At 50.9% G+C, this 23,996-nt stretch overlaps 1 protein-coding gene across 1 annotated transcript; it reads left to right on the top strand.

Annotated features, from left to right (window-relative positions):
* The first annotated feature begins 18,934 nt into the window (after positions 1 to 18,934).
* On the top strand, positions 18,935 to 22,855 carry LOC116826314 (ATP-sensitive inward rectifier potassium channel 12). The gene has a single exon (XM_032782960.2). The coding sequence runs from the start codon at positions 18,965 to 18,967 to the stop codon at positions 20,282 to 20,284; it is 1,320 nt and encodes a 439-aa protein (XP_032638851.1). The 5' UTR covers positions 18,935 to 18,964; the 3' UTR covers positions 20,285 to 22,855.
* Positions 22,856 to 23,996: the final 1,141 nt, after the last annotated feature.

Here is a 23,996-nt window from a genome sequence, read left to right on the forward strand (position 1 = left end):
TGTAACAGTGTAGGTGGTTAACCATTGGAACAATTACCAAGAGTTGTGGTGGATTCTCCCTCACTGGCAAATTTTAAATCAAGGCTGGATGTTTTCCTAAGAGATCTGCTCTAGGAATTTTTTTCAGGGAAATTCCATGCCCTGTGCTATGTAGGAGGTCAGACTAACTGATCACAATGGTCCCTTCTGGCCTTGGAATCTATGAATGACTCTGTATTCTGTGCTTAAGTCTGGCACTGATTAGCTGTGCAATGCTGAGTAGGCCCCATGGCTCAGTTTCCCCCATTTATTAAGTGAGGAGAATAATGCTTACCTCCCTCCTGGGGGTCTGCGAGGGTTACTTCATTGCTGTGCTACGGAGGATTGCCTTGGCTAAACAGTGGTACCTCGGTGTGTGCACAGACCTGTCAGGTGATTACCAGCTCTTTGGGCTCTAATGTCCTCCTGGGGGAGTGCGCTAGGAAATGATGCCTAAAGGCCTTGTGTTCGCCTATGGGGTAGCATAAAGACCCCTGAGAACGAAAGGTGGTTTTCAACAGGGAGCTGTTGCCCAATGGGGGACGCTGAGGCAGTTCTGCTTTTGTATGGCTGGAACCTGGAGCTTGTGAGAGCGAGGGTCTGAGAGCACCAGCTGCAGCCAGGCATCGGGAGTGCTCCCCATTGAAGGCTAGGGCAAAGCCTCCTTAGTACGGGCAGCTTCTAACATTTCCCAGAGAGCTCTGCTGGTGCCCCTCAAGCCCACCTGCAGCCCATGGGTGGTGCGTGATTTGTCCAGTTGGGGAGGCTGGGCACGGCCAGACCTGCCCCGCTTGCCCTCCTTCCCCTGAAGCCCCGCCCATGCTCCATGCCCACCCCTGCCCACCTCTTCCTCCAAAGCCCCCCTGCCACCTCTCGCATCCCTTCCCCTGAGGCTCCCACTGCTCACTCCTCTTTGCCCCCTCTCCAGGGCTCCACCGCCCACCCGCCTGCCGCTCACACCTCTGCCTCCTCCCCTGAAGCCCCCATGCAAGCAGAGTGAGAGCAGGGCCTCGGGGGGAAGAGGGCGAGTGAGAATGGGGCCTCAGGGCATAGCATGGGTGGGGCCGTGGTCCGGGCGCTCTTTCGGCAGCAGCGCGCTTCAAAGGCAGCAGGCTGCCTGTTTCGGGAGGCTTAGCCTCCTCTGGCCTCTTATACCCACCACCCATGTTGCAGTCCCCCAGCTATTTCAGTGCTGGGCTCCGCACACAAAGGTTTGCTGATGCCCCTTGATCCCAACCCGCAGCCCCTTGCTTCTCCAGTCCTGAAATGGGATCCCTACACACAACTTTGCAGTGCACTTCACTCCAAGCCTGCAATTCCCTCTGCTCGTCCGGTCCTGAGGTCCACAGGCCCAGTGCCCCTCAGCCTGACCTGCAGCTGTGACCTCATCACCTCAACACTTCACTAGCCAGCCAGTGTTCCTGCAATGTTCCCAGAGGGTAGTAACAACTGTGACTGCACGTGCTAAGCCGGTGTGTCACTCAGGCAGCAGTCACTAGCCCTCCGAAACATCTTGTCGCCTCCTACCACAGTTCACCTTGTGAACGCAACGCGCGTCTGAGCTTCCTAGGGCTGCCCAGAGGACAGGCTGTCAGCCTCTTCCCCCGATCAGTAGCCCAGCTCAGCTGACACGGTGCCTTCACTGGCGTAAATCAGCAAAGCTCCATTGAAACCAGCAAAGGGACACCGGCTGAGGATCCGGCCCATGTAATGTGTCTGCTTCCTGGGAACCCAGCTGCCTCCTGCTTTTGGCATATACGTTTGTCTTGCAAGGCGGGGAAGAATCTCCGTTCACATTGCTGGGAGCAGTTGGTTTGCATCAGAATGGAGGCAACAGTCCGTCACTAGCAGCCCAGGCTCCGCATCCACTTGTCTCCCTCGCCGTGCTGCGGGGGTCTCACTCTTCCTTATGAGGGGAGCATTGCTACAATGGCTCAGAGTAGGGGAATCTTGCTCATCTCGCAGTGTTTAAGTGTGATGGGCGCAGAGGTGGCAGCTGCTCGTCGCAGGGAGCAAGGGGGTTGATGCCCGAGCCTGTCAGCCTTAGTCCCAGTCCCAATCACGGCTTGTCTACACTTGAAACGCTGCCGCTGTGCTGTGTAGCGCCTCCGTGTAGACGCTACTTAGACCACGGGCAGTGTGTAATGGAGGCTGGTGGAGGCTATGCCTCCCCAAACCTCTGCTAATGTTCCCCACCCCGGGGTTGGGCTGTGGGGCAGGAGGGGGCTCAGAGCTCTTCCAGGTGGCCGGGACTCAGGGCTTCTTCAGGCAGCCAGAACACGGGTGGCTCAGCTGGTCTGGCCGGGGCTCCCCTGGCTGCAGTGGGGAGCTCGGGGCTCCTGTGGTCCTAGTGTGTGAGACTGGGGAGTGGTGTCTTGGGCGAAAGAGGTGGGTAGGGGTGGGGACTCAGGCAGAAGAGGCAGGGTAGGAGGTAGCCTCCCTGAACAGGGGGTTCACGCGCTAGCGCTGCCCGTGACCTATGCCGACAAGAGTGCTTCTCCCATCACTGTAGGTATGGTAGGTAAGTTGAGGAAGAATTCTTCCATCCACCTAGCGCTGTCTGCACCTGGGGCTAACTAGGGGCTCAGAGGTGTGGATCGTTCACGGCTGCAATCCCTGAGGCTGCTGAGACATAGCTTAGCACTATGGCACTTTGATGCTGCTATGAAACTGCGTGAGGGTGTCAGATACTGGTTCAGACCCTGGAAGTGGGATCGCTGCTGTAACTGGCTGTTTTGGTACATTTCATGCCTAAAGCCTAGTGAAAAGCGTTCTCAAGAGCGTGCCAAGAGCGGCAGCTGTTGGCTCAGAGCTGGAGATGCTGGAATAAAAGAGCTGAAGTACCCCGCAAAGTGCTTGGTTTTCTTAGACCACTTGGGAGTCCTGTTCTACAGAATCACTGGGTGTTGGCAATTATGTTTGTTCGATAATTAATGTTTGCTCTCTCTTAATAAACTCTTGGAATGGTCTCTGCTGTCTCATGTGCACACACACAGGCTTGTTGTAGATTGGCTCATGAGCGCAGGGCTGTGCACACGTTTTGTTACTGGAGGGCTGCTCTCATGGGTGGTGCAGGCACGTTTGTTATTGTAGGGTTACTTTAACGGGCAGCAAACAAAGGTTTGTTATTGTAGGATTGCTCTCATGGGCATTGTTATTGTAGGGTTACTACATGCTACCAGCGACACGAATCCCAGCCCATAGCACATGTTAGAATGAACGTGGAACGAGACACCGTCTAGCTGTAGGTGTGAAAAAGATCTTGCTTCTTCCTGCTGGGGGGCGCTCCCAGGTCTCCATGCCAGGGCCTGGCGTAGCTGGCTGCGAGTTGCATTGCTTGGTGCTCTCCAGCTGAAGGTCCCCAAGGGCAGTGAATTAGGAAGGATTCATTGAACTGGTAGCCTGATCCCCGAGGGGGGAACGCAAACCCTGGTGTAACTCCCTGCGCTAAGCAATAAAATCATCAGATAAAGCAGCTCCTCTTGGTCTGAACTCGTTAATACACTGCCCTGCCCGCTCCTTCCGGAAATGTTCCTCTGTGTAAATAAAACAAAGCGGATACAATCCAGTGGCAGGATGGAGACCAGAGCTCGGAGGCTCCTGCCACAAGCAAATCCTGCAAAGCTCTTTTCATAACAACAGTGCAGCAATGAAAGGGTGACTGCCTGACCCTGTCTCCTGGCGGATAGCCCCTGGGAGGGAGGATTCATCTGGTTCAAGGACAGCTCAGTTTATTCCGGGGGTAAGTCAGAAGGAGGAAGCTCTGGCGAGTTACAGGTGCACTGAGGTTCTCAAACCATGGTTGGCAGGTCCCCAGGGTGGGATGGGGTGGGGTCTGCCAAGTGCCTGGGCTTTCCCTGACAGCAGTTGCAGCGTCACCCAGCACTGCGATCGGCAATTTGTGGGACAATGGGCATTCTTTGTTTTGGCTGCCACCTTTTTAAACAGAAAAGGAGCTGATTCCCCGCCCCTCCCTAAAGGGCTGGAGAAAATTCCCAATGCTTTGTCTCTGTTCACAGCCCAAATGGCCATTAAATCCCAGATTCAAAGGGTCCTATCCTCGTCTAAGACCAAGATGTGCACATCCCAGTTCTGGGCTGTTGGGTGGTTAGTTCTCTTAGAGGTCACCAAATGGATGATGTTCTGTCCTGAGCCAAACCTGGCGTGTTACAGGATAGGATGCTGATGAGGGACCAATGTCTGTTGATGCCGTCCAGCTATCATGTTTTAGGTCTTCTGGGGAGACTTTTCCATCCTGGTCTCTCTGGGTCAAAGTCACAGATGATTCTTGCAAAGAAGCTGCTAAGCCTGGTAAGGGTGAGGTGTAAATTTCCCCTAATCTTCAGCTTGCTGCCTGTGGGACCCATCCCTTGTGCCTGGTCCCTTTGGGCTCTAACGTCTATGAATCGCTACATTCCCTGTACATCCTGCTTCAGCCTCGGCCAGAAGTTCCAGGAGACGAGCCCCTCAGCTGGACTGGGCAATTCAGCTCTTGGTCTTGGCTGCCGAGTCTCAGATGGGGACTGGTGATTCTGGGTTGGTTCGGCCTGTGTTTGAAAGTACCGTACTCTTCCTTCAGTCCTCTAAGATGCACCTGGAGTGGCAGCATTTGCTATCTGGCCTTTCCTCAGAAAAGCTAGAGAGCCGGGGGCAGGGTCAAAGGGCTTGTGTAGTCCCCTGTCCTGACAACTCAGCAATTCTGCTGCCTCTCTGACGCCTTCACATGCTGCCAATTAAAAAAAAAACAAAATCCCTCCCTCTTATTTATACTGTGGTAATGTAAGGCCACCAGAGCCCGTTCAGCATCAGCTGGGCTCAAACCTGGGCTCTCTGGAATGTAATATATGAACCGCTCCTGACAGCGCTAGAAGACACTTAGGTGTGGCTGTCGCAGGCACATCAAGCTCTAACTGGTTTAGCTGGCAATGGTGGGGGCAGAGTGCCAACCAAGCAGGCCCGGGTTACTGTAGCCTTTAGGAAACCGAGTCATGGGCCAAGCCCCCCACTGTGCCAGGTGCTGTACCTAAAGATTATCTCTACCCCCAAACAGCTTCCAACCTCAATTGGAAACAGTTTGTCAGGGCTCTTGGTGAAAGTAATGCTGAGGTCCTGATACATACGGCTGTCTGTGATCACTGGAAGTCCCTGGGCCAACTGCAGAGGTGGGTGAAAGTTCTGCCTGAGACCTTGAGATCTGTGTTCTGAGTTCAAACTCTAGCAATGCCAGTGGCACATGGGGGCTAACTTGGCTTATTTGACGTAAGAGCAGAGGCTGCTGGCCAAGCAAAGCAACTCTTTTTCTTTTTGCACCCTTTGTACTAATGTTATAATTAGAGTCTCACAATGCCTTACAAACTGCTTACGTACGGCACCCTGGGAATGCAGCCACCTCAAAGGTGGAGTGGTGGCAGCCAACAATGCTCCTCCCCCCCAGCATCCCACACACCACTGCATGGGGGAGTGGTAATTTTGTCAAGGAAGGAGAACAAACCCCTAGTCTTAAGCAAAGTGCTCAGGGGTTTTTAAAGAGCAGGTAGATAGATCTGGCAATGTTTTTTAAAACGTCCCCCCATAGCTCCTACGTTAAGCTGCATCTTGGGACACCAAAGAAGGCTGAAGGGGTGAACTAACTGGGATTTGAACCTCCTTGTGGCTCCAGAGGTCTAAAAGAGGGTGCAGATGCATTCGCTGCTCCTGGGCGAATAAAGGTTAACCTCATTTCAGCTTCTCCCTCCCTTTGTGGAGGAAAAGGATGTTTTGGCTGGGGTGGGGAGAATGCTTTTGGGAGGGTTGGGCTCCAGGAGCAGGGTCGTGGGATGGGCTTGACCCTCCGGCCTGGGTGTATTGCTGTTACTCATTCCTGTTGCTGCTAACTCACTCTGAATCCTGGGGAGAAGCATCCTCTGTCTAGGAAGGCATCTTGATGCTGAACCTGCGTATTTTGTGTCCCCAGCATGTTGCACCATCTCCCCCCGGCCACGTTCTGCTCGCCGTTCCACCTGCGACGGCTGGCAGCCACTTTCAGTTACAGACGTGCGTGTTCCCTTTACGCGCATGGTAACTCTGTGAAACACTCAGCGTTCAAGATGACATTTTCCAGGCTTGGGCTCTGCCCACAGGTGGCATTTTTATAAAGCACAAGCCCAGTTTCTTCATATATTTTTAAATTGGCAAGAATGGGTGTGAAACAAACAACAATAAAAATCCCTCACTGTCAAAACCGTGCTTTCCCCAGTAGAGCTGAAACGGCTTTTCAGTCTTTACAGCACACTACACCCCTGTGAGCCTGGGCAGGACTATTATCCCCATTGTACGGATGGACAGACTGAGGCACAGAGAGGCAAAATGATTTACCTGAGGTAACACAGGAAGTCTGCAGCAGAGCATGGAATTGAACCCAGATCTCTTAAGTTAGTGCCCAAACCATTGGGCTGGTACATGCCTAACCATGCTCTTTCAGACAGGGCTGCCTTACATAGCACTTGCTGCCTTTGAAAAAGGAAAGTGGAGAACTGAAGTTCACTAGTGGCAGCACGTCAGACTGGAATATCTGGGGGTGCTGCCACTCAGGAGTGTGGTGCCTTGTCAGGACTGGAACAGCAGGGGGTGCTGCGGTTCAGGAGTGCGGTGCCTTGTCAGGACTGGAACAGCAGGGGGTGCTGTGGTTCAGGAGTGCGGTTCCTTGTCAGGACTGGAACAGCAGGGGGTGCTGCATTCAGAAGTGCGGTGCCTTGGCAGGACTGGAACAGCAGGGGGTGCTGCGGTTCAGGAGTGCGGTGCCTTGGCAGGACTGGAACAGCAGGGGGTGCTGCGGTTCAGGAGTGCGGTGCCTTGGCAGGACTGGAACAGCAGGGGGTGCTGCGGTTCAGGAGTGCGGTGCCTTGGCAGGACTGGAACAGCAGGGGGTGCTGCGGTTCACGAGTGGGGTTCCTTGGAAGAGCTTTGTGAGCTGAGGAATCCCTGCACTGAAATAGCTGACTCCCAACTTCTGTTTAGGGCTTTTGCCTTCACCCATTTAATCCACTGGCAATATTAACGGCACAGAGAGTTTAGCCCTATTGCTTTGCAGCTTTATTTGGATGTAGGGTGCAGGGTGCTGCTGCTCAGGCATTTTGTGATGTTGTTGCATGGCTAGGTCCACGGTCTTGCATGACTCTGAACAGGCCTGGCCAGGGGCCGGGCCCTGCACTGGGCGTCCCATTCTCTGTTGTGATAAAACTGGCATGGAGATATTTGGCCTTTGTTCCTGCCTTTTGCATTGCTCCCCGTGGTGCTTTGTAGCTGCCAGCAGATCCCCAGGGGACTGGGAAGGTGGAGGTGCTAAAGGGCAGGGCATGAGTCTCTGCTGGGCTCTGGGAAGTCCCTCCACGTGCTGAATTGGAACAAACTGTCCCCTGATGAGAACCCACGTCAATTCAGGGAGTGTTTCCAAGGCCTCGGGCAATGACACAAACCAATCCAGTGACATATGGCGGAGAGCAGAGCGGGAGCTCAGGCAGCTATTTCAGACCCAGGGCACGAGAAACACATGGGTAAGAAGCCACCTGAGGCCAGAAAAAGGCAGGGTGTAGTGGAAATGAGCAGATGGGATACCCCAGCATTGCAGCTGTATTAACTGTGCAGGGGCAGAAAGCAGGGGAGGCCGGGTGCTGCAGCCCCTCTGTCAGTGATGCCCCGGAAGGCAGAGCCAACCCCAAACTTCCCCTGTGCCTATGAGCCCATGACTTAGCCATGCTTGGAGAGACAAGGAACTGGGATCCCGGGGTGCGGGGGGAGCTAGGAAGGGTTGGGGAGTGGACAGACCAGAGGTCACCAGGCAGAGAGAAGCCACGAGAGATAAGGCTGCTGGGCAGAATGGCCACCAGTGAGAACTGGTCCTGAACGCTGCCATAGAAACAGAACAAATCCATCTACCAAGGCAGGGAAACAAAGGCATGGAGCAGAAATGTCTGGGGGGCTGTTATATGTGCGCCAGGTTGAAAAGGGAAAGACGGCCCCACTTACACAGAAGGACACAAGCTCACCCTTACTCTTGGTGAGTTGCAGCGCCAGGGGGGCGGTGAATGGCAATCAGCCCGATCATGTGGCATTGGAAATGTTGTTATAATCGAAAGCAAAGAAACTCTGGCTCCTCAGGCACCCTTCCCCTGCATGGCCAAGGGTTCTCTATCCCCTAGGTGAAACACACCCACAAACCAATTGTGCGGGCTTAGCACCGGAAGCCTTGAGATACTTTTTCACTCTTATCTTGGCCTTAAGTTCTGCAGTGACCGTAAAGATTCCCCCCACCCCTGCCACTAGCCCAAGCAAAAGGGATTTGTACTTTTGGAACTAAAAGCCCTGGGTTCTCTCTCCGTCGAAGCCATGTTGATTACATAGCTGGGGTGTAACCGGGAAGGCACTGTCTGCTAAACGAGTGATTTTGCTGGCCTGTGTCAGATGAGAGCCTTAATATTGATCAACCTCGCAAAGATTCTCCTTTAGCTGTAGTGGGAGGAACTGAGTTCTAGTTCTCAGAGTCAGCACAGGGACCAATGCAGATTTGGTGCTTTGCTACAGTTCTGTGTATTGGGTGTTGCAGGGATTCCTGTGTGCTCAGATTTTCTTTCTTATTCAGGAAAGGGGGCAATCTACCTAGAACAGGCCTCTTCAGGTCTTTTTAATCCACTGTCACTTGGCTGTCGAACAGAACAAATGCATCCAAGCCAGGTGCTTGCACTTAGGGGAGATCCTTCTCCTTCCAGAACATCTAGCTCATCCTAGGCCCGGTAGCTGTCCAGATGTCTGACGACACCCCAACGGGCTCTAGAGACAACACAGAGCAGGTCACTGATTGCCTCCTGAAACCAGTACAACTCATCTCCCAGGGTCTGCGCTTCTCCCAGGGTCTGCACTGAGCAACCTTAGTTACCAGTGAAATTAACAGGTACTGCAGGGGCTTAGCCTCCCTGAGCAATCAGCTGTTAAATCCCCGGGGGAGAGCACAGCTGCAAAGCATTAACTCCCCACATGTTAAGATCTGAGACCTCCAGGAGCTGATCCGGTCTTCTGGGCAAAGATGCTGCATTTCCTGATCCTAGCCCAAGGCCCGAATCCCAGAGGATGGTCACTGACGGCATTGCCAGGCTGGGAAATCTCCCCTCCCCCACTCTAAATCCCTTCCCCTGCACAAGGACAGTAGGCTCAGGGAATTTACAAGAGGTTGGGTTTAAGGCGATTACTTCTCTCGGGGATAATCTAGAAATTCAATTAAAACTCCCTGTGTCTCTCCTGGTCTGCCAGCAGAGCCGAGGGGTACCCTGGGCACGATAACCATGGCTACGCAGTGCTGAGACCTGTGGCAGAGAAGGGAGCACCTCACTTTTAATGGGGCCGTGGGCAAAGATCTGTGATCATTAGTGGGCGTTAGCGGATCTCATTCTGCTCTGGCCATTTGCAGTCCCCTAGCCATTCCTGTGGAATCTTATTGGGCACTAGCAAGTGTACTCCAGGCCTGGGCAGGTGGGAAGGGACTGTCTTGTGAGCAGGGGGTCAGCTGGGTTCAGATCACAGTGGGGATCTGGGGCGGGAGCTAGATGGGCCTTGTGGGAGACAGGTACCATTGAAAGCTCGGACACAGCGGCCTGTTTTGTGAAAACATTCCAGGAAAAGGCTAATTTAGCTAAGTTTTCCCTGCGCTTTGGCGAGTCCCAGCCCTGCTAGTCCAGAGAGCACAGCTGTTCCTGCTAGCCCTGCTGACACCCCCTTACCCTGCCCCAGATGATTTCAGACCTGTATTCTGCTCCCTGCCTGCCAGCCACCCTCCTTCTGCATACGAATGCAGCCTCTGGACAGAGCAGTGAGGTCGTGGGCAGATTGACAGACCCTTAGGTAAAGGCTTTTCAAAGAGCCCAGTGGGGACAGAGCCAAGGCCACCCAGCCTCCGAGCCGCATCTGCAAGCCATGGAAGGAGACGCCTGGCCTTGGAAAATCAACCCCACTCCTAACCTGCCAGGCCAGGGTGCAGAATGGTTCCCTGTTTGCTCTGGACAGCAAGGGAGCCAGTGAGGTCACTGGATGCCTGCCCGTAGGAGACTCTCTTGCCAGTTAATGGCAGAGAAGTTGTAAAGGCTGCTGCGGGCTGCCCCCTGCGTGTGATCCAAGCTATGGATGTGGCTTCTTTAGTTTGATCCCCTGAGGGAAGCCTGTACTCTGTACACACACACGGGGGAAGTGCAGGTGGAAGACAGAGATCCAGGAGAGAAGGAAATAATGGATAATTTTAATGTAGCGGGGGTACCTCAGCTGTACCTTTCCTCCCTCCCCATCCAGGGGGAAACATATGACAGCAGGGCAGATAGCTGTGGTCTAGAAGCTTCATCACGGAGACAGGAGACCTTAGGTCTGTTCCCAGTCACTGAGTTGCAGTGTGACCTTGGGCAAGTTCTTCAGTGGCCCTGCCTGTAAGATGGGGGTAGGAATGCACACCCATGTCAGAGATGGAAAGGCACTAGCTGAGTGCCGGGGAGCTGTGGTAAGGACGGACCGGAAGGAGGGGCAGCTGGCTTTGGAACAAAAACCAACCCATTGGAGTGACTGACTTATCTGCTGAGCTCATCACTGACACAGACAATTCAGGAAGAATCCAAATGTCTTTCTGTCAGAGGCTACCCCAGTCTAGACCCCCAGGGGTGATTCGGCTCAGTGTATATCTGGGTGGATGTAGAGCTGATGTGAAACTCCTGGGTTTTGGCAAGGAGCTGGGGGAGCAAGAGGAAGGATGGTGCAGTGGTTAGGGTGTTAGCCTGGGATTCAGTCCAATTTCCACTTCTGTGACCTGAGCAAGCCACTTGGGCACTGATTTTTAAAGGTGTTTATTTAGGTGCCTAAAGATACACACCGGCACCTAAATAAACGCCGTGGGAGTATAACTACCTCTAAACATCTTTAGCCTCTCTGTGCCTCTGCATTTCCCTGCCACGCTGCCGTCTACTGTGGTAGTGCGGGCTGTGCAAAGCCCTTCGCTAGAGACAGGGAGGGAAGAGCGACAAACTGCAAGGAATTGCTCATGTTTTATCCTTGTTCCTGCTGTAATTGATCGGTTTCCTCGCTATTCAGGAGATGCTCCCGCCTATCCCCTTGGCCTGTTGAGGGTCGTTTATCTTCCTGAGCACACCGGGGCCTGGCCTGCTCCCATCTGCCATTAATTTAGTGGAAGTGTGCAAACACGGAGTGGCGGAGAGAGGGAATTAGTCAGGTGGAAGTGCTCCCGCCGGCACTGGGCAGACAGCGCCCTGGCTGGCTGCCGAAGGATTACATCTTAATCGCAGAAGGTTGGCCATTGTCTCTCAGCTCCTCTGCTTTCACCCGTCCGTCAGCAAGCAGCTTGGGGGCTTCCACCCCTTCCCCTCCCCTATATTTAGTTGCTCAGGAACGCTCCACTGAGACTCCGCATCTGGCTTCCCGCCAAGTCCCTGATTTGCGCCTTAGGCTGAATGGGCACAAGGAGGTGGCGTGATTTGGATCACAGCATGAGCGTCAAAGTTGGACTCAGCTTGGTACCAGGAGAGATCTGGCGACTGTTTGCTCTAAGTACTAGCCCATGCAGAGGCACTTAAGATATGGGCAGGGCACGGTCATAACTGGGGTGCAAATTAATCCTCTCCAGCTCCTGCTAATCTGAAATCTGAGCATACGTTATTGTTTGCATTGCAGTTGCGTCTAGCAGCTCCAGTCCTGGACCAGAAGACCATTGTGTTAGGCCCTGTACAAACATGTAACTGCCCAGAGAGTTTGCAATCTAAATAAATATGGGAAATCCACATGGGAAAATCCGTGCTTTGGATTAGCTCAGGGGTGGGCAAACTATGGCCCGTGGGCCGGATCTGGCCCCTCAGGGCTTTGGATCTGGCCCACAGGATTGGCCCCCGTGGCGCTGCAGGCCCCGTGCTGCTCTGCAGAAGCAGCCGGACCAACATCCCTGCGGCCCCCAAGCGGAGGGTGGGGGGCAGAGGGCTCCTTGTGTTGCCCTAGACTCCAGGCATCGCCCCCTGCAGCTCCCATTGGCTGGGAACAGGGAACCGTGGCCAATGGGAGCTTTGGGGGAGATACCCAGAGGCACAGCAAGGGCAGCGCACGCTGAGCCCTCTGCCCCCATCCCCTCCCCAGGGGCCGCAGCACTTCCTGGAGCGACGCGGGGCTGGGGACAGGGCGGGCAGGCAGGGAGCCTGCCCTGGCCCTGGTGTGTGCCGCTGCCGTCCCGGAGCCCAAACCCGTCCTGCACCCCACCCCCAACTCCCTGCCCTAAGCCCCCTGCCTGTACCCTGCACCCCTCCTGCACCCCAACTCCCTGCCCTGAGCCCCCTGCTGCACCCTGCACCCCAACCCCCTGCCCTGAGCCTCCTCCTGCAGTCTGCACCCCTCCTGCACCCCAACCCCCTGCCCTGAGCCCCCTCCCACAGTCTTCACCCCTCCTGCACCTCAACCCCCTTCTCTGAACCCTCTCATACATCCCACCCCACTCCTCTGTCCTAATCCCTTGCCCTGAGCCCCTTCCTGCACACCACACATCCTCCCACATCCTGCACTCCCTCACGCACCCCAACTCCCTGTCCCAGCCCTGCATACAATTTCCCCACCCAGTTTGCCCACCCCTGGATTAGCTGCACTGGCCACTAGAGAGCGCGGTTCTACTGCTGAAAACACAGGGGCAAGAACACTTTTCTGGCTGTCCTGTGAGGGGATTTTCAGGAGGCACTTCTGTGTGCTCAGCTGACTTTTACCTACGACTGTTATAGGGCGAGTTAGAAGACAGCAGAGGATCCATCCAGTCAAAGCTCCTTTCTCATGGACATGCGAACGAGCCCCACTGACAGCACCGGTTTGGCTGATACAGGCAGGGTTTGCATGGTTGGCGCAGTCTGTTCTAAACTGACTTCTAAAATGAGGGATATCTCCCATGTACTAGAGCGTACTACAAAACTAGACCCTGAGATGTCACTCTTGTAAGCGGCAGTATTAAGGGCCATTCTGCAGGACATGCTCGTGATAATAATACTTAGTACTGGCGCTTTCCATCTTCCACAACCTCACACACTTCAGCTCTAGATCTCAAAACTCTTTTGAAAAGTGCGTGTCATTATCCCTATTGTACAGAGGGGGAAACTGAGGCACACGAGGGATTAAGTGATGTTATCAAGATCACTCCATGGGCCTGAGTCTCACCTACGCTAGGTTTACATCAGTGTGACAGGTGTACACAATCCACACCAGGCAGGAAGGAGTTCAGACGGAGACATGGGTTCAGTTAGCCCCCTCCTGCTCCACCAGTGCTGGGTGAGATGGACTGGGAGGTGGACGTAAAAGAAAGGAGGGATCACTGGGGAGAAGAGCAGACAGGCTGTTCCTGTGTGGGGCTAGAGGTGGGCTGGGGATGGTGGCCCTTTGTTGGAGGCTGGGCCTGGCCCTGCCCAGCCTGATGGTTGGTTTAGCTGAAGCCCAGGAACCTGGAACTGGATGTTAACACAGGCCACTGTAGCTGGGGGCCTGCTGATAAAGAAGGGGGCTGAAAGCTGAGCCTGGCAGGCCTCCTTGAAGTGTGTTGACTGAAGAGCTAAGCCACATCTATGGCTCAGGTGAGCTGAAGAGAATGTGGGGAAACTGAGGCAGAGCTACTGCATCCATGTCATGCCATGAGGGTGTGCACTGGGATGACAAGTCTGTTATACATCACTAATGCAGCAGTGTTACCTGTGATTTACTGCTCTTCTATGTAAGCGAGAGGAGATGCAGGGCTAGTGCGGCCATGGCAAAAGCAGAATTCCCCTCGGGCTCCTAACACCCAGCCCTCTGGGATATAGAAATGTTCTTCTACCCCACAGATGTGGTGCAAGGTAAGACAGTAAATCCTGTAGGCAGGCTCAGGCAATTATAACTAATGACCTCCTCTGCACCAAACACCTTCTCTGATAGCGCTGGGTGCGCAATAGATTGTAACATTTACTCCCATTTAAAAAATATAAAATTAGCTGTTTAGTTGGCAGATTGTTTGAGACACTTGGTGGGAAACGGCTCAGCCATGGGGGAGTTGTTTGGTACAACGTGGCAGAAGTCATTAGCTTTAAGGTTGGGCTATAACTTGCTTTAAACTTGTAAGGAAACATTTCTGCATTCAACATCACTAGCCCTGCGAGGGAGCTAATGTTTCTTCTCTCAGCATTAATATTATGATTCTGTTTTATTTCCTGAGTGCGCGCAGTGGGCTCGGCACTGTGCAAAAGAGACTGCTTCAAGGAATTTACAATCTAAGGCCCTGATCTGACAAACACCTGCTCATTAGCTTAACTTTACTCACCAGGAGTAAACCCATTAAAATTAAGCATGAATGTAAGGTTTGCAGGGAGTAAGGTCCTAAATGATCACTAGTGACTAGTGGAAGGTTGAGTTTCTTCTCAAGGAAAATTGTGGCAACCACCAGGATGAATGGACTTGGACCAAAAGAGACATGACTAGTGTCTCCGATTGCATAGATCTTGCAAGGTACTGGGCACTTCAGTCCAATCCACGAAAGATACAGATATCATCCAGATCTGACTAACTTGTGCCTTGTCTCCACTGAATGATCTCCCCAACCAAACCAAGCCCTTCTTATCTGGCATTGGTCCCACGTACCCTTTCCACCAAGCCACGTTCTAGGACAGGGGTGGACAACCTGTTGTTCCGGAGCCACCTGTGGCTCTTCAGAAGTTAATATGCGGCTCCTTATATAGGCACCGACTCTGGGGCTGGAGCTACAGGCACCAACTTTCCAATGTGCTGGGGAGTGCTGATCAGGAGGTACTGCTGACATATCACTGTGGCTCTTTGGCAATGTCCATTGGTAAATTCTGGCTCCTTCTCACGCTCAGGTTACCTCCTACCCCCTCTCGTGTTCTAGGAGTTACCAATAACGGGGCTCTACACAGGTGACCAGCTGGTCCACTCCCCTTTTTCTATATTTGAGGGGCAGCCGGTAAGGCTCATATCCTGCTGCTCCTCTGTGCCTTGATACCAGCTGGGGAGAAGGCTACTCGCCTTTTCAGGAAACGCCCCTGTTCCTGCCATTTTCATTTCCCACTGAGCAGGCTGTGCCCTGAGGTGCCCCAGAATGCTCTCCACAGTGGGCTAGGGTTTTATCCAGTGAGTTTGGTCAACTAGGGAATCCCGCAGTCAGCTCCCGCAAAGCATGAGATTCATGCTGCTTGGCACATGGATGACTGTGTTCGCCCATCCCCACCACATCCATCCTGCATACAGGAAGTGAGTCTCCCACGCCAGCAGCGCAGAGTTCACAGGGGTGCAGATGGGCTGGACTGTTCAGAATGCTCAAAGAAAGGAGGGAGGGAGCCATATTCCATTTTGACTGCCAAGCTTTCCTTCAGTCAAAGGGACAGTCTCAAAATAATAACGCATCCTGTGCCCTTCCCTGGCCCACCTACATAAGGCTACTTCTGATTGGTACCACTGGAAGAGTTGGAGAAACCTGATTTGCTGTTCACCCATCAAGGACGTTGCTGACTGTTTTTGCACTTTTCTTAGCTTGAAGCTAGACCTGGTCAGTTTCACCTGTAGGGGCAAATTTTCTAATACTCATCACCCACAATTAGGGTTGCCACCTGTCCTGGTTTTCCCAGGCTGATCCTTTTTGTGAGGTAGCGCAGGGAACCTTCGAGGGAGCTCAGAACACACTGCCAGCTCTCCAGTATTATGAGCTCAGGATCATCCTGGATGTCCTGTTTTGTTTGGTTTTTTAACACCTCAGAGGTGGCAGCTCTACCCACAACTGGGGCAGGATTGACAAAAGCATTCAGCTCCCAATTAGGCACCAAAGTATGTGGCCGGATTTTCAAATGTGTTCAGTCCCCAGCAGCTCCCAGTGTCACATTTTGTGGCCAGGTTTTCAAAAGAGACCAGTCTCTGATGTCCTGAGCTGTTTTGAAAACCTGGCCCTGATTGTGAGCACTGAGCTGTTCAGAAAAATGCTGGCCACAATCAGTTTCCCTGCCTGCGTCGCAGGCACAAGCACAAAATGTAAAAAGCGCTCCACTTTACGCTCACATTTTGTTCAATCTTCTTTATACTAAAAACCCCAAGTACTAACCACAGATAATCAAAACTGTGGGGGCACTTTGTATGATAAATCCAATCCAGATCCATTTGACTTTCCTTTATTTAGCTGTGGTTTAATTATACCACTAGATGCAACGCTGAAGTCTTGGTATTGTTCAGCCTGATGTTGTTTTTTCCTCCCTTCATGAGCATCTTTGACTAATTTTTAATGGCTTGTCTGGAGGCCATTTCTCTTTCTGAGGAGAGTTTGATAACAGGCAGGGGCTGGTTTTCCATTGCAGGATTTCCATGGAATTGTTCCGTTGGTATAAAACCAGCAGTGGAGAACCAGGGCCCACGTTCTGAAATGTTATTAGCTCTTCTTTATGAGTCTTAGCATGGAGGTTTTCTATTATTTTAAACGTATAAATAATTAGTAAATAGAGCAGCAATAGCACAGTGTAGTAGCCTAATTGACCTTCGCTTTAGGTAAAACCCTTTATTGCCTGGTATGACAAATCCCTACTTCAGCATTTCCTAAAGTGTGGGATGCTTCCCCCTGGGGGGCGACGTATCGGACTAGCTGAGGGGCACAGACTAAGTCTCTCCTTTGTCCGCCAGGGTCTCAGTTTTCCTTTAGGAAAAAAAAAAACCTCTAGCTGTTAGGTTGAGAAAAAAACTTTGAAAACGTGACCCAAGTGCGACTGATGCGGTGATAGCTGCCTGAGTCTGCAGGGAGCCTGAAACAGTACCTCTGTTGTGTGATCTGCCATGTTCATTTCCATGGGCACTGACTTAGATGCCACTGATGATGCTTTAAACACCAGCATTGTTAACTGTCTCACTGCTCCTCACAGCATGTAAGCAAGGAGGAGACAGCTTAGGAAGAGCTACCCAACCTACTCTGAGTGACCACTCCATTTGTGTAGGCCTTAGCAACACATGAGGGTGCTAAAGACGTGTGTGTGTGGAGGGAGGGGTGACTGGTTTAATTTTCCTGGATGGGGGCTCAGCTTTCAGAAGGCTGGTGAATGCTGTCTCACTCTATTGACATTTTAAGTAACAATGTCGTTAAATATCTTTATCTTTCAGGAAGCAACACTCTTATCTCTGCATCTAATATGACGCTACATAGGGATGGTTGACTAGGCATTCCTACCCCTATAGTTTTCCATAGACCATGCCCAATGCATGGCTGAAAAGGGAGCTAGTGAGTGGGAGTACATGTTTCCTGTCCAATGGAGGCTGCAATGTGCCATTTTACTGTGTGAAAGGAGGAGAGGAAAATACGGGGCTAGATTTAGTTACATGACCACGTTGGCTCCCTGTAATTTAGTGGATGGGAGGCTAGAGTGGGAATTGGAAACCTGGGTTCTAGTCCCAGCCTGTCTACTGTTTGCTGCTGGGTAGGTTTCTTCCCTTCTCACTTTCTCCACGTGTAAGCTGGTGATCATGATATTTGGTAAAGCGTTTTGAGACATCTGGAAGATAAGCCCCATATCAGAGTTCAGAATTTACAACCAAGTCAATGGAGTTATACTGGTATAAGTGAGAGAAGAATCAGGACTGTTGTATTGTATGGAATGATTTTAGTGGTATAGTCAGATTTCCTCTTCTCTTCAGAAGCAGTGTGTTATAAGCGCAGGACTTGAGAGGCCAGGAGCTTCTGAGTTCTAATCCCCCTCGCGCTGACGCAGACTCCCTTGGTGACGTTGGCCTGGCTGCCTCGGTTTCCACAACTGTACGATAGGTGTAATAATAGTGATATGATAGGGCTGTTGGAAGGCTTCATTAAAGATGAAAAGTTCTAGGTGTTGTGATTTAGGTGGAGGAATTTTTTTTTTAAAGCGTTTTGATGACACTCCCCAGCTATCTCTGTCTGCATTGCAAGGGTTCTCACAGACTGTTCTGATTCTGACCTGCTCCCAACACCTGCAAAGCCCAAATGGATTGCCTGAGGATCTGCAGGTTGCTAACACTGCAGATGCGTGATACTGTGTTTCTTTGGCAAAGCTGGGATCCAAAACCGGACACTGCAAAATGCATTTCAGAGGAAATCATTGAATCCTTGCAAGATGGGTTGATTTAGCCACAGGCAGCTTGCGTCTGGCACTGCTTCTCTAGCTGTGATGCCGGGCCAGCCAACCAATCCCTAACCTACAATGTGATGGAAAAGGGTGCGCTTGTTACATCATATCCCCGGGCAGCAGTACCGATTGCAGGAATTGACTGGATCGATTGGTCTAGCTGGCCCTGTGAGATAAACACTAACACGTACAGCTTAGCCAGCTGAGCTCCATGACATTGCTCCTGTCTCAAGGCATCAGCCGAGCACTGGGGTGTCTGGAGGAAATAGGGGTGTCAGGAAGGGTCTCCCACTCCTCCTCTCTCTGTGTACAGTATTGCACAATTGGCTAGTGCCCAGCCAGGATCCTCTGTACTGGTCTCTGGCCAGGGCAGGGTGCTGGGCTTGATGATCTGACCCAGCATGGCAAATCTATGTTGTTGATTAGCAGGAGAGCAAATGGCACCCAGGGATTTTGTGAACGGTGCTGCCTCTGAGAGGTAGAGTAAGTCACTTCACCCATCACCGAAACGCAGCCGCCTCTGGGGAGGAGCACACAGCTGTTTGATACAGCGACACTGCAGAACACATATTTGCTTCCATTTTGCCCTGCTCAGGTTCTGTGTCTGAATGGTAACGTGTGTCTTTGTTTTCTCATTGCAGAGTCTCTCACTGGATCTGTTTGGTGAAGTAGCAGCAAAGACTTTGCAGACTTGGACTTCTCTTCCGCAACAGCAGTATTTGGGGGGGAGGGAGGGGCAGGAAAGGGGGGAGGGGAACATCAGAAGGAGTCAGGAGACCTTGCACGTTCTCTATATGCTTGACTCAGGGATGAGCACAGGCAGAGTTAACGCATACAGCATAGTATCCTCTGAGGAAGACGGGCTGAGGTTGACCACCATGCCAGGAATCAACGGCTTTGGGAACGGTAAGATCCACACCAGAAGGAAATGCCGAAACAGGTTCGTGAAGAAGAATGGCCAGTGCAATGTCGAGTTCACCAACATGGATGACAAGCCTCAAAGATACATTGCTGACATGTTCACGACATGCGTCGACATCCGCTGGAGGTACATGTTATTGCTCTTCTCCCTTGCCTTTCTGGTGTCCTGGTTATTATTTGGGCTGATTTTTTGGCTCATTGCACTTGTCCATGGAGACCTAGAAAACCCAGCAGGGGATGATAACTTCAAGCCTTGTGTACTTCATGTGAACGGCTTTGTCGCTGCTTTTCTGTTCTCCATTGAAACCCAAACGACAATCGGCTATGGATTCCGCTGCGTGACAGAGGAGTGCCCGCTAGCCGTCTTCATGGTGGTGGTGCAATCCATTGTGGGGTGTATAATCGACTCCTTCATGATTGGGGCAATCATGGCAAAGATGGCGAGGCCCAAGAAAAGGGCCCAAACATTACTTTTCAGCCATAACGCTGTCGTGGCCATGAGAGATGGGAAGCTCTGCCTGATGTGGAGAGTTGGGAACCTTCGAAAAAGCCACATTGTGGAAGCCCACGTGAGAGCTCAGTTAATTAAGCCTCGAATCACCGAGGAGGGGGAGTATATCCCCCTCGATCAGATAGACATTGACGTTGGGTTTGACAAAGGCTTGGACCGTATTTTCTTGGTGTCACCAATCACTATTCTTCATGAGATCAATGAGGAAAGCCCGCTGTTTGGAATTAGCCACCAAGACCTGGAAACAGATGACTTTGAAATTGTGGTGATCCTTGAAGGGATGGTAGAAGCCACAGCCATGACGACACAAGCTCGGAGCTCCTACCTGGCCAGCGAGATCCTGTGGGGCCACCGCTTTGAGCCCGTCCTGTTTGAGGAGAAAAACCAGTACAAAGTAGACTACTCGCACTTCCACAAAACCTACGAGGTGCCGTCAACTCCACGGTGCAGTGCTAAGGACTTAGTGGAGAACAAATTCCTGCTCCCTAGCACCAACTCCTTCTGCTACGAGAATGAACTTGCCTTCATGAGCCGTGATGAGGAGGAAGAGGAGGAGGAGGAAGAGGACGATGACAGCAGGGGTCTGGATGACCTGAACCCGGACAACAGGCATGAATTTGACAGGCTTCAGGCCACAATAGCACTGGATCAGAGGTCATATAGAAGGGAGTCTGAAATATGACCCAGGGTCCCTTCGCTAACTGTTCTGAGGTTATTTTTCCTCTCATCTCTTCCCCTGCCACCTGCTCAAATTATGCAGAACAATGCAAGTGCCATAGGAATGCTTGAGAAATTAGTATTGTTTGTAGTTTTAAGTTTCATTGCAATAACCACTGAATGGTCTGTGATAGGAAACCACAGCAGGCCACAGAGTGTTTTGAACTTCCAGTGTTGATAAAGCTATTAGAAAATGTACTGGAAGCAGATTCAATATGGCGGCACAGCTAAGGGAGAACACCGTGGGTGGGCCATGCAGGAGTATCGTCTTTGCACACAGAGAGCTGGTGATTTTGTTGTCTTTCACTCCGTGAAAATGAAAGCATTTTCATGGAGCTGAGTTCTGCGAGGTTTGAAAGGAGGAAATATCAGGAAACAAATCCTTTCTTTGTTTTGTTTTTTTTAACTGAACACAAAAATTATATATACATTTCTGGCAGGAGATGTGATTCGGTTGCACAAGAACGACACTTGAAAACGTAACGTAAAGTACTCCTTTTTTTAATTTGGGGGAAGGGAAATGAGGTTTTATTTTGTCAGCTTTGTGCTCGGGAGACTGATTACCAATAATAATAATCAGACATTCAAAATGTGAGTCAGTATATTTTTAAAACAAACAAGGCAATGAAGAAGCCGCATGAATTGTTTTAGAGCTGACTCTCAAGGTGCTCAGCAGGCTGCCCCCTGGTTATTGGCTGGCAAAGTTTGTAACCAGGTCGCAGCACTGACTGACTGAAGCCCAGTGGCAGCGAAAGCAAGGAGCACAATTACTGGCAACATAGCACAGGGAATGCTAGACTCTGGGATAAACAAATAATTAATAATAATTAACACGCTAATGGAAATATTTATTTTGGGGATGGGGCGGGATTGGGCGTGTCCGCTGGGTTAACATTTCTGAGCACTGATTATTTTGGTTTTTGCACCTTTGGCTAAAATGAGTTGGATTCTCGGTTGGGGTAAATCAGCTTTGCTCCGTTGAGTAGCTGAGGAGCAAGCTTTCTGGGCTGAGTCACTTGCAGTCAGTGGGGCTGTTACTGAGGATGAAATGTGGCCTCATGGCCAGCCTTTAAATGATGTAAATGGAGCTGCCATCTACTCATTGACTTCAGATTTACACTAGCTTTGGATCTGACTCCATCTCTCCAGTGGGACCATTCAGAATTTTGATTTTTTTAAAGAATTGAATGGAAGTTCTAGAAGTCAGGTATTGCCCATTTTTCCAGTGAACCTGATTTTTTCCCCCTCTCTCAAACAATTCAGTTGTTTTAAACATGAAAACCTATGTGCAATATATTTTTTTTTTGGTACTTTTGCACAAAGCAAAATTCACAAGGAGTTGGTTGTCCTCCCTTGTATTAGCATCTATTCTATCCTTGAGCATGTTTGTAACTGATGAATTGCCCCGTCATTGGACAGTGCTACGTGCAAATGCTAAAAAAGAGAACCAATGATTTCTCTGATTCAAACCTCATCTATTCTCAAACCAGGGGTCCCGTGCCTTAGAGATGCAAAATTGTTCAGCTGTGCACATCTTTTTCCCAGCACCAGAATCCCTGCTTTGAAATTGTTTCCTAGTCAAGCGCTCTTCCTCCAGCCTTACGGCATGTCATGTGTCACTCCATATGGGTTCAGCCATGCAGCAAGAGCACAGAACAAATCATATGCAATAAACAGGGCCCACACTGCACACATTACAGGCTATTATTGATTACCAGCTGTTTGTTATTCCACAAGGCACAAAAGATCATGCCTGTACTTGCGTGGGAGCTTTTGCTCCCTGAGGGAAAGGACATCAGGGGCTCTCTGGCACTGCGCAGAGAAAGGATCCATCTCAAATCATTACTGGGCCTATCATTACCTGTGTCCCAGTGGCCTAAGGTTCATGTGGCCAGCTGTCACTTTCGTACATATTGAACTTCCCAGTGACAGCTCGTGGAGAACTCAGAAACTCCTGCTCTAAAAATCCAGACTCCTGCCACTCGAAGTAAAAGAGAAACTTTAGTAGCTATTGGCAGCATAGTGCCTATGACACACAGTTGCGCAGCTTTTATTTTAGCCAAGAGAGGGCAGTGGTGGGTGCACAGAACCACTAGCCAATTCATTTGCTGTAGCATCCCGATCAGCGAAAGAGGGAATGAAAGGGAGGTGAAGGAGCTGAGATACAGTCATCAGCCAAATCATTTATGACCCACACTCAGCTCTCGTTATCTTTCCAGGGCATTGCAAATAGTAATGAATGTAGCCTCCTCCAGTGTATGCAAGGAGTTAAGTATTGTCATCCCCTGTGGCACAGAGAGGTTAAAGGACTTGCTCAAGGCCATCGAGGGAGTTGGTGTCAGAGACAGGATTAGTCCTGTGCTCAGATCACCTGTGTCTCTTGAGAGAGCCCCCACCTTTTCCTCAGCAGACCTGCTTCTCCTGTACCGCTGCATTCTAAGCACTGGCTGGAACGTGCAGCTTGGATGGTAACAATTAGCTCTAAAGAACGGGAGGGGTCACCGAAACAGAGGTTACCTCTCCAGGGGATTTTCCTCCAAGTCATCCTGGTACCATTTCCAGCATCCGTTACATTTCCAGCAGTGATTGAACGCTCCATGGTGCTCACTCAAGGGGCTGCTTTATTTTTGGCTTCCTCTATATGATGTGCAGTCCTGCTCTGTGGGGAAAGGGGGGAGAAAGCATCTGCTTCTCCTTGACAAATGTCAGCACTGCTGTGACTATTTGGCTGGCCTAGCACATGGGCCTCCTGAATTCTAATCCCAGCTCTGCAAAGGACTTGATGTGTGGCCTTGGGAAAGTCTCTTAATATGTCTCCCTCATTCCACTTGTAAAATCAGGGCGCTGCAGAGGGGTGCTTGGAAAGATTAACTGTTTCATGTGACTGTCTCCCATGCTGCAGTGGTAGGGTTGCCAATTTTGGTTGCACGTATGCCTGGAGGTTTCATCACATGACACAGTCTTTAATTAATTATGAGTCTTTAATTCCTGGAGATGCCAGGACAGGAATGGAGGGTTGGCAACTGTTGCAATGTCACTGATATCATGGGAACTCTGCATTAGTGTTTGCCAGTGCAGGATGAGCAATGTTTATCCAGTGCCCTGAAAACGTTTCAGAGCTGAGAATTTGTCCGCTGTGTAACTGGAGCATATGGTCACACCATCAGAGATGGGCCTGGCTGCATAGAGATATAGTTACACCTGCCCTGCGAAACCCCAGGCCAGAGGCAGAACTTTTTTGTGTTTCTAAGGCAGAAAAATGTAGATGTGATCCCACCCCCTTCCCTGCCTGGTTCCAGCTGAACCACACAACTTCCCTTTTTTGATCCGAGGGACAGTTTTGGTGCCTGCTTCTTGAGCAACGGTGGGGACGGGGGAGGGAGGGCAAGGATCTTTCTTGCGGGCATTATTTATTTATTTTTATTTTTTCTAAAATGCTTTTTTGGGGTGGCTTTAGGTTCTTTTGAGAAAGATGCACAACTTTGCTGCTGTGGGGTTCCTTTCGTAATAATATCACGGTAAATATTTGTATATAAAACTGAAAAGAGAGAAAAAAATAGAGATGTCTTTAAGTAAATTATTGCTTTTAAAAAAATATTATATAATTGTACAGTCCCACCTGGGAGAATAGAATAATATATACATATGTATTTTTAAACTACTGCATAGGCAGATGT

Source organism: Chelonoidis abingdonii, chromosome 9 (genome assembly GCF_003597395.2).
Source record: "Chelonoidis abingdonii isolate Lonesome George chromosome 9, CheloAbing_2.0, whole genome shotgun sequence".
Classification (NCBI taxonomy): Eukaryota; Metazoa; Chordata; order Testudines; family Testudinidae; genus Chelonoidis; species Chelonoidis abingdonii.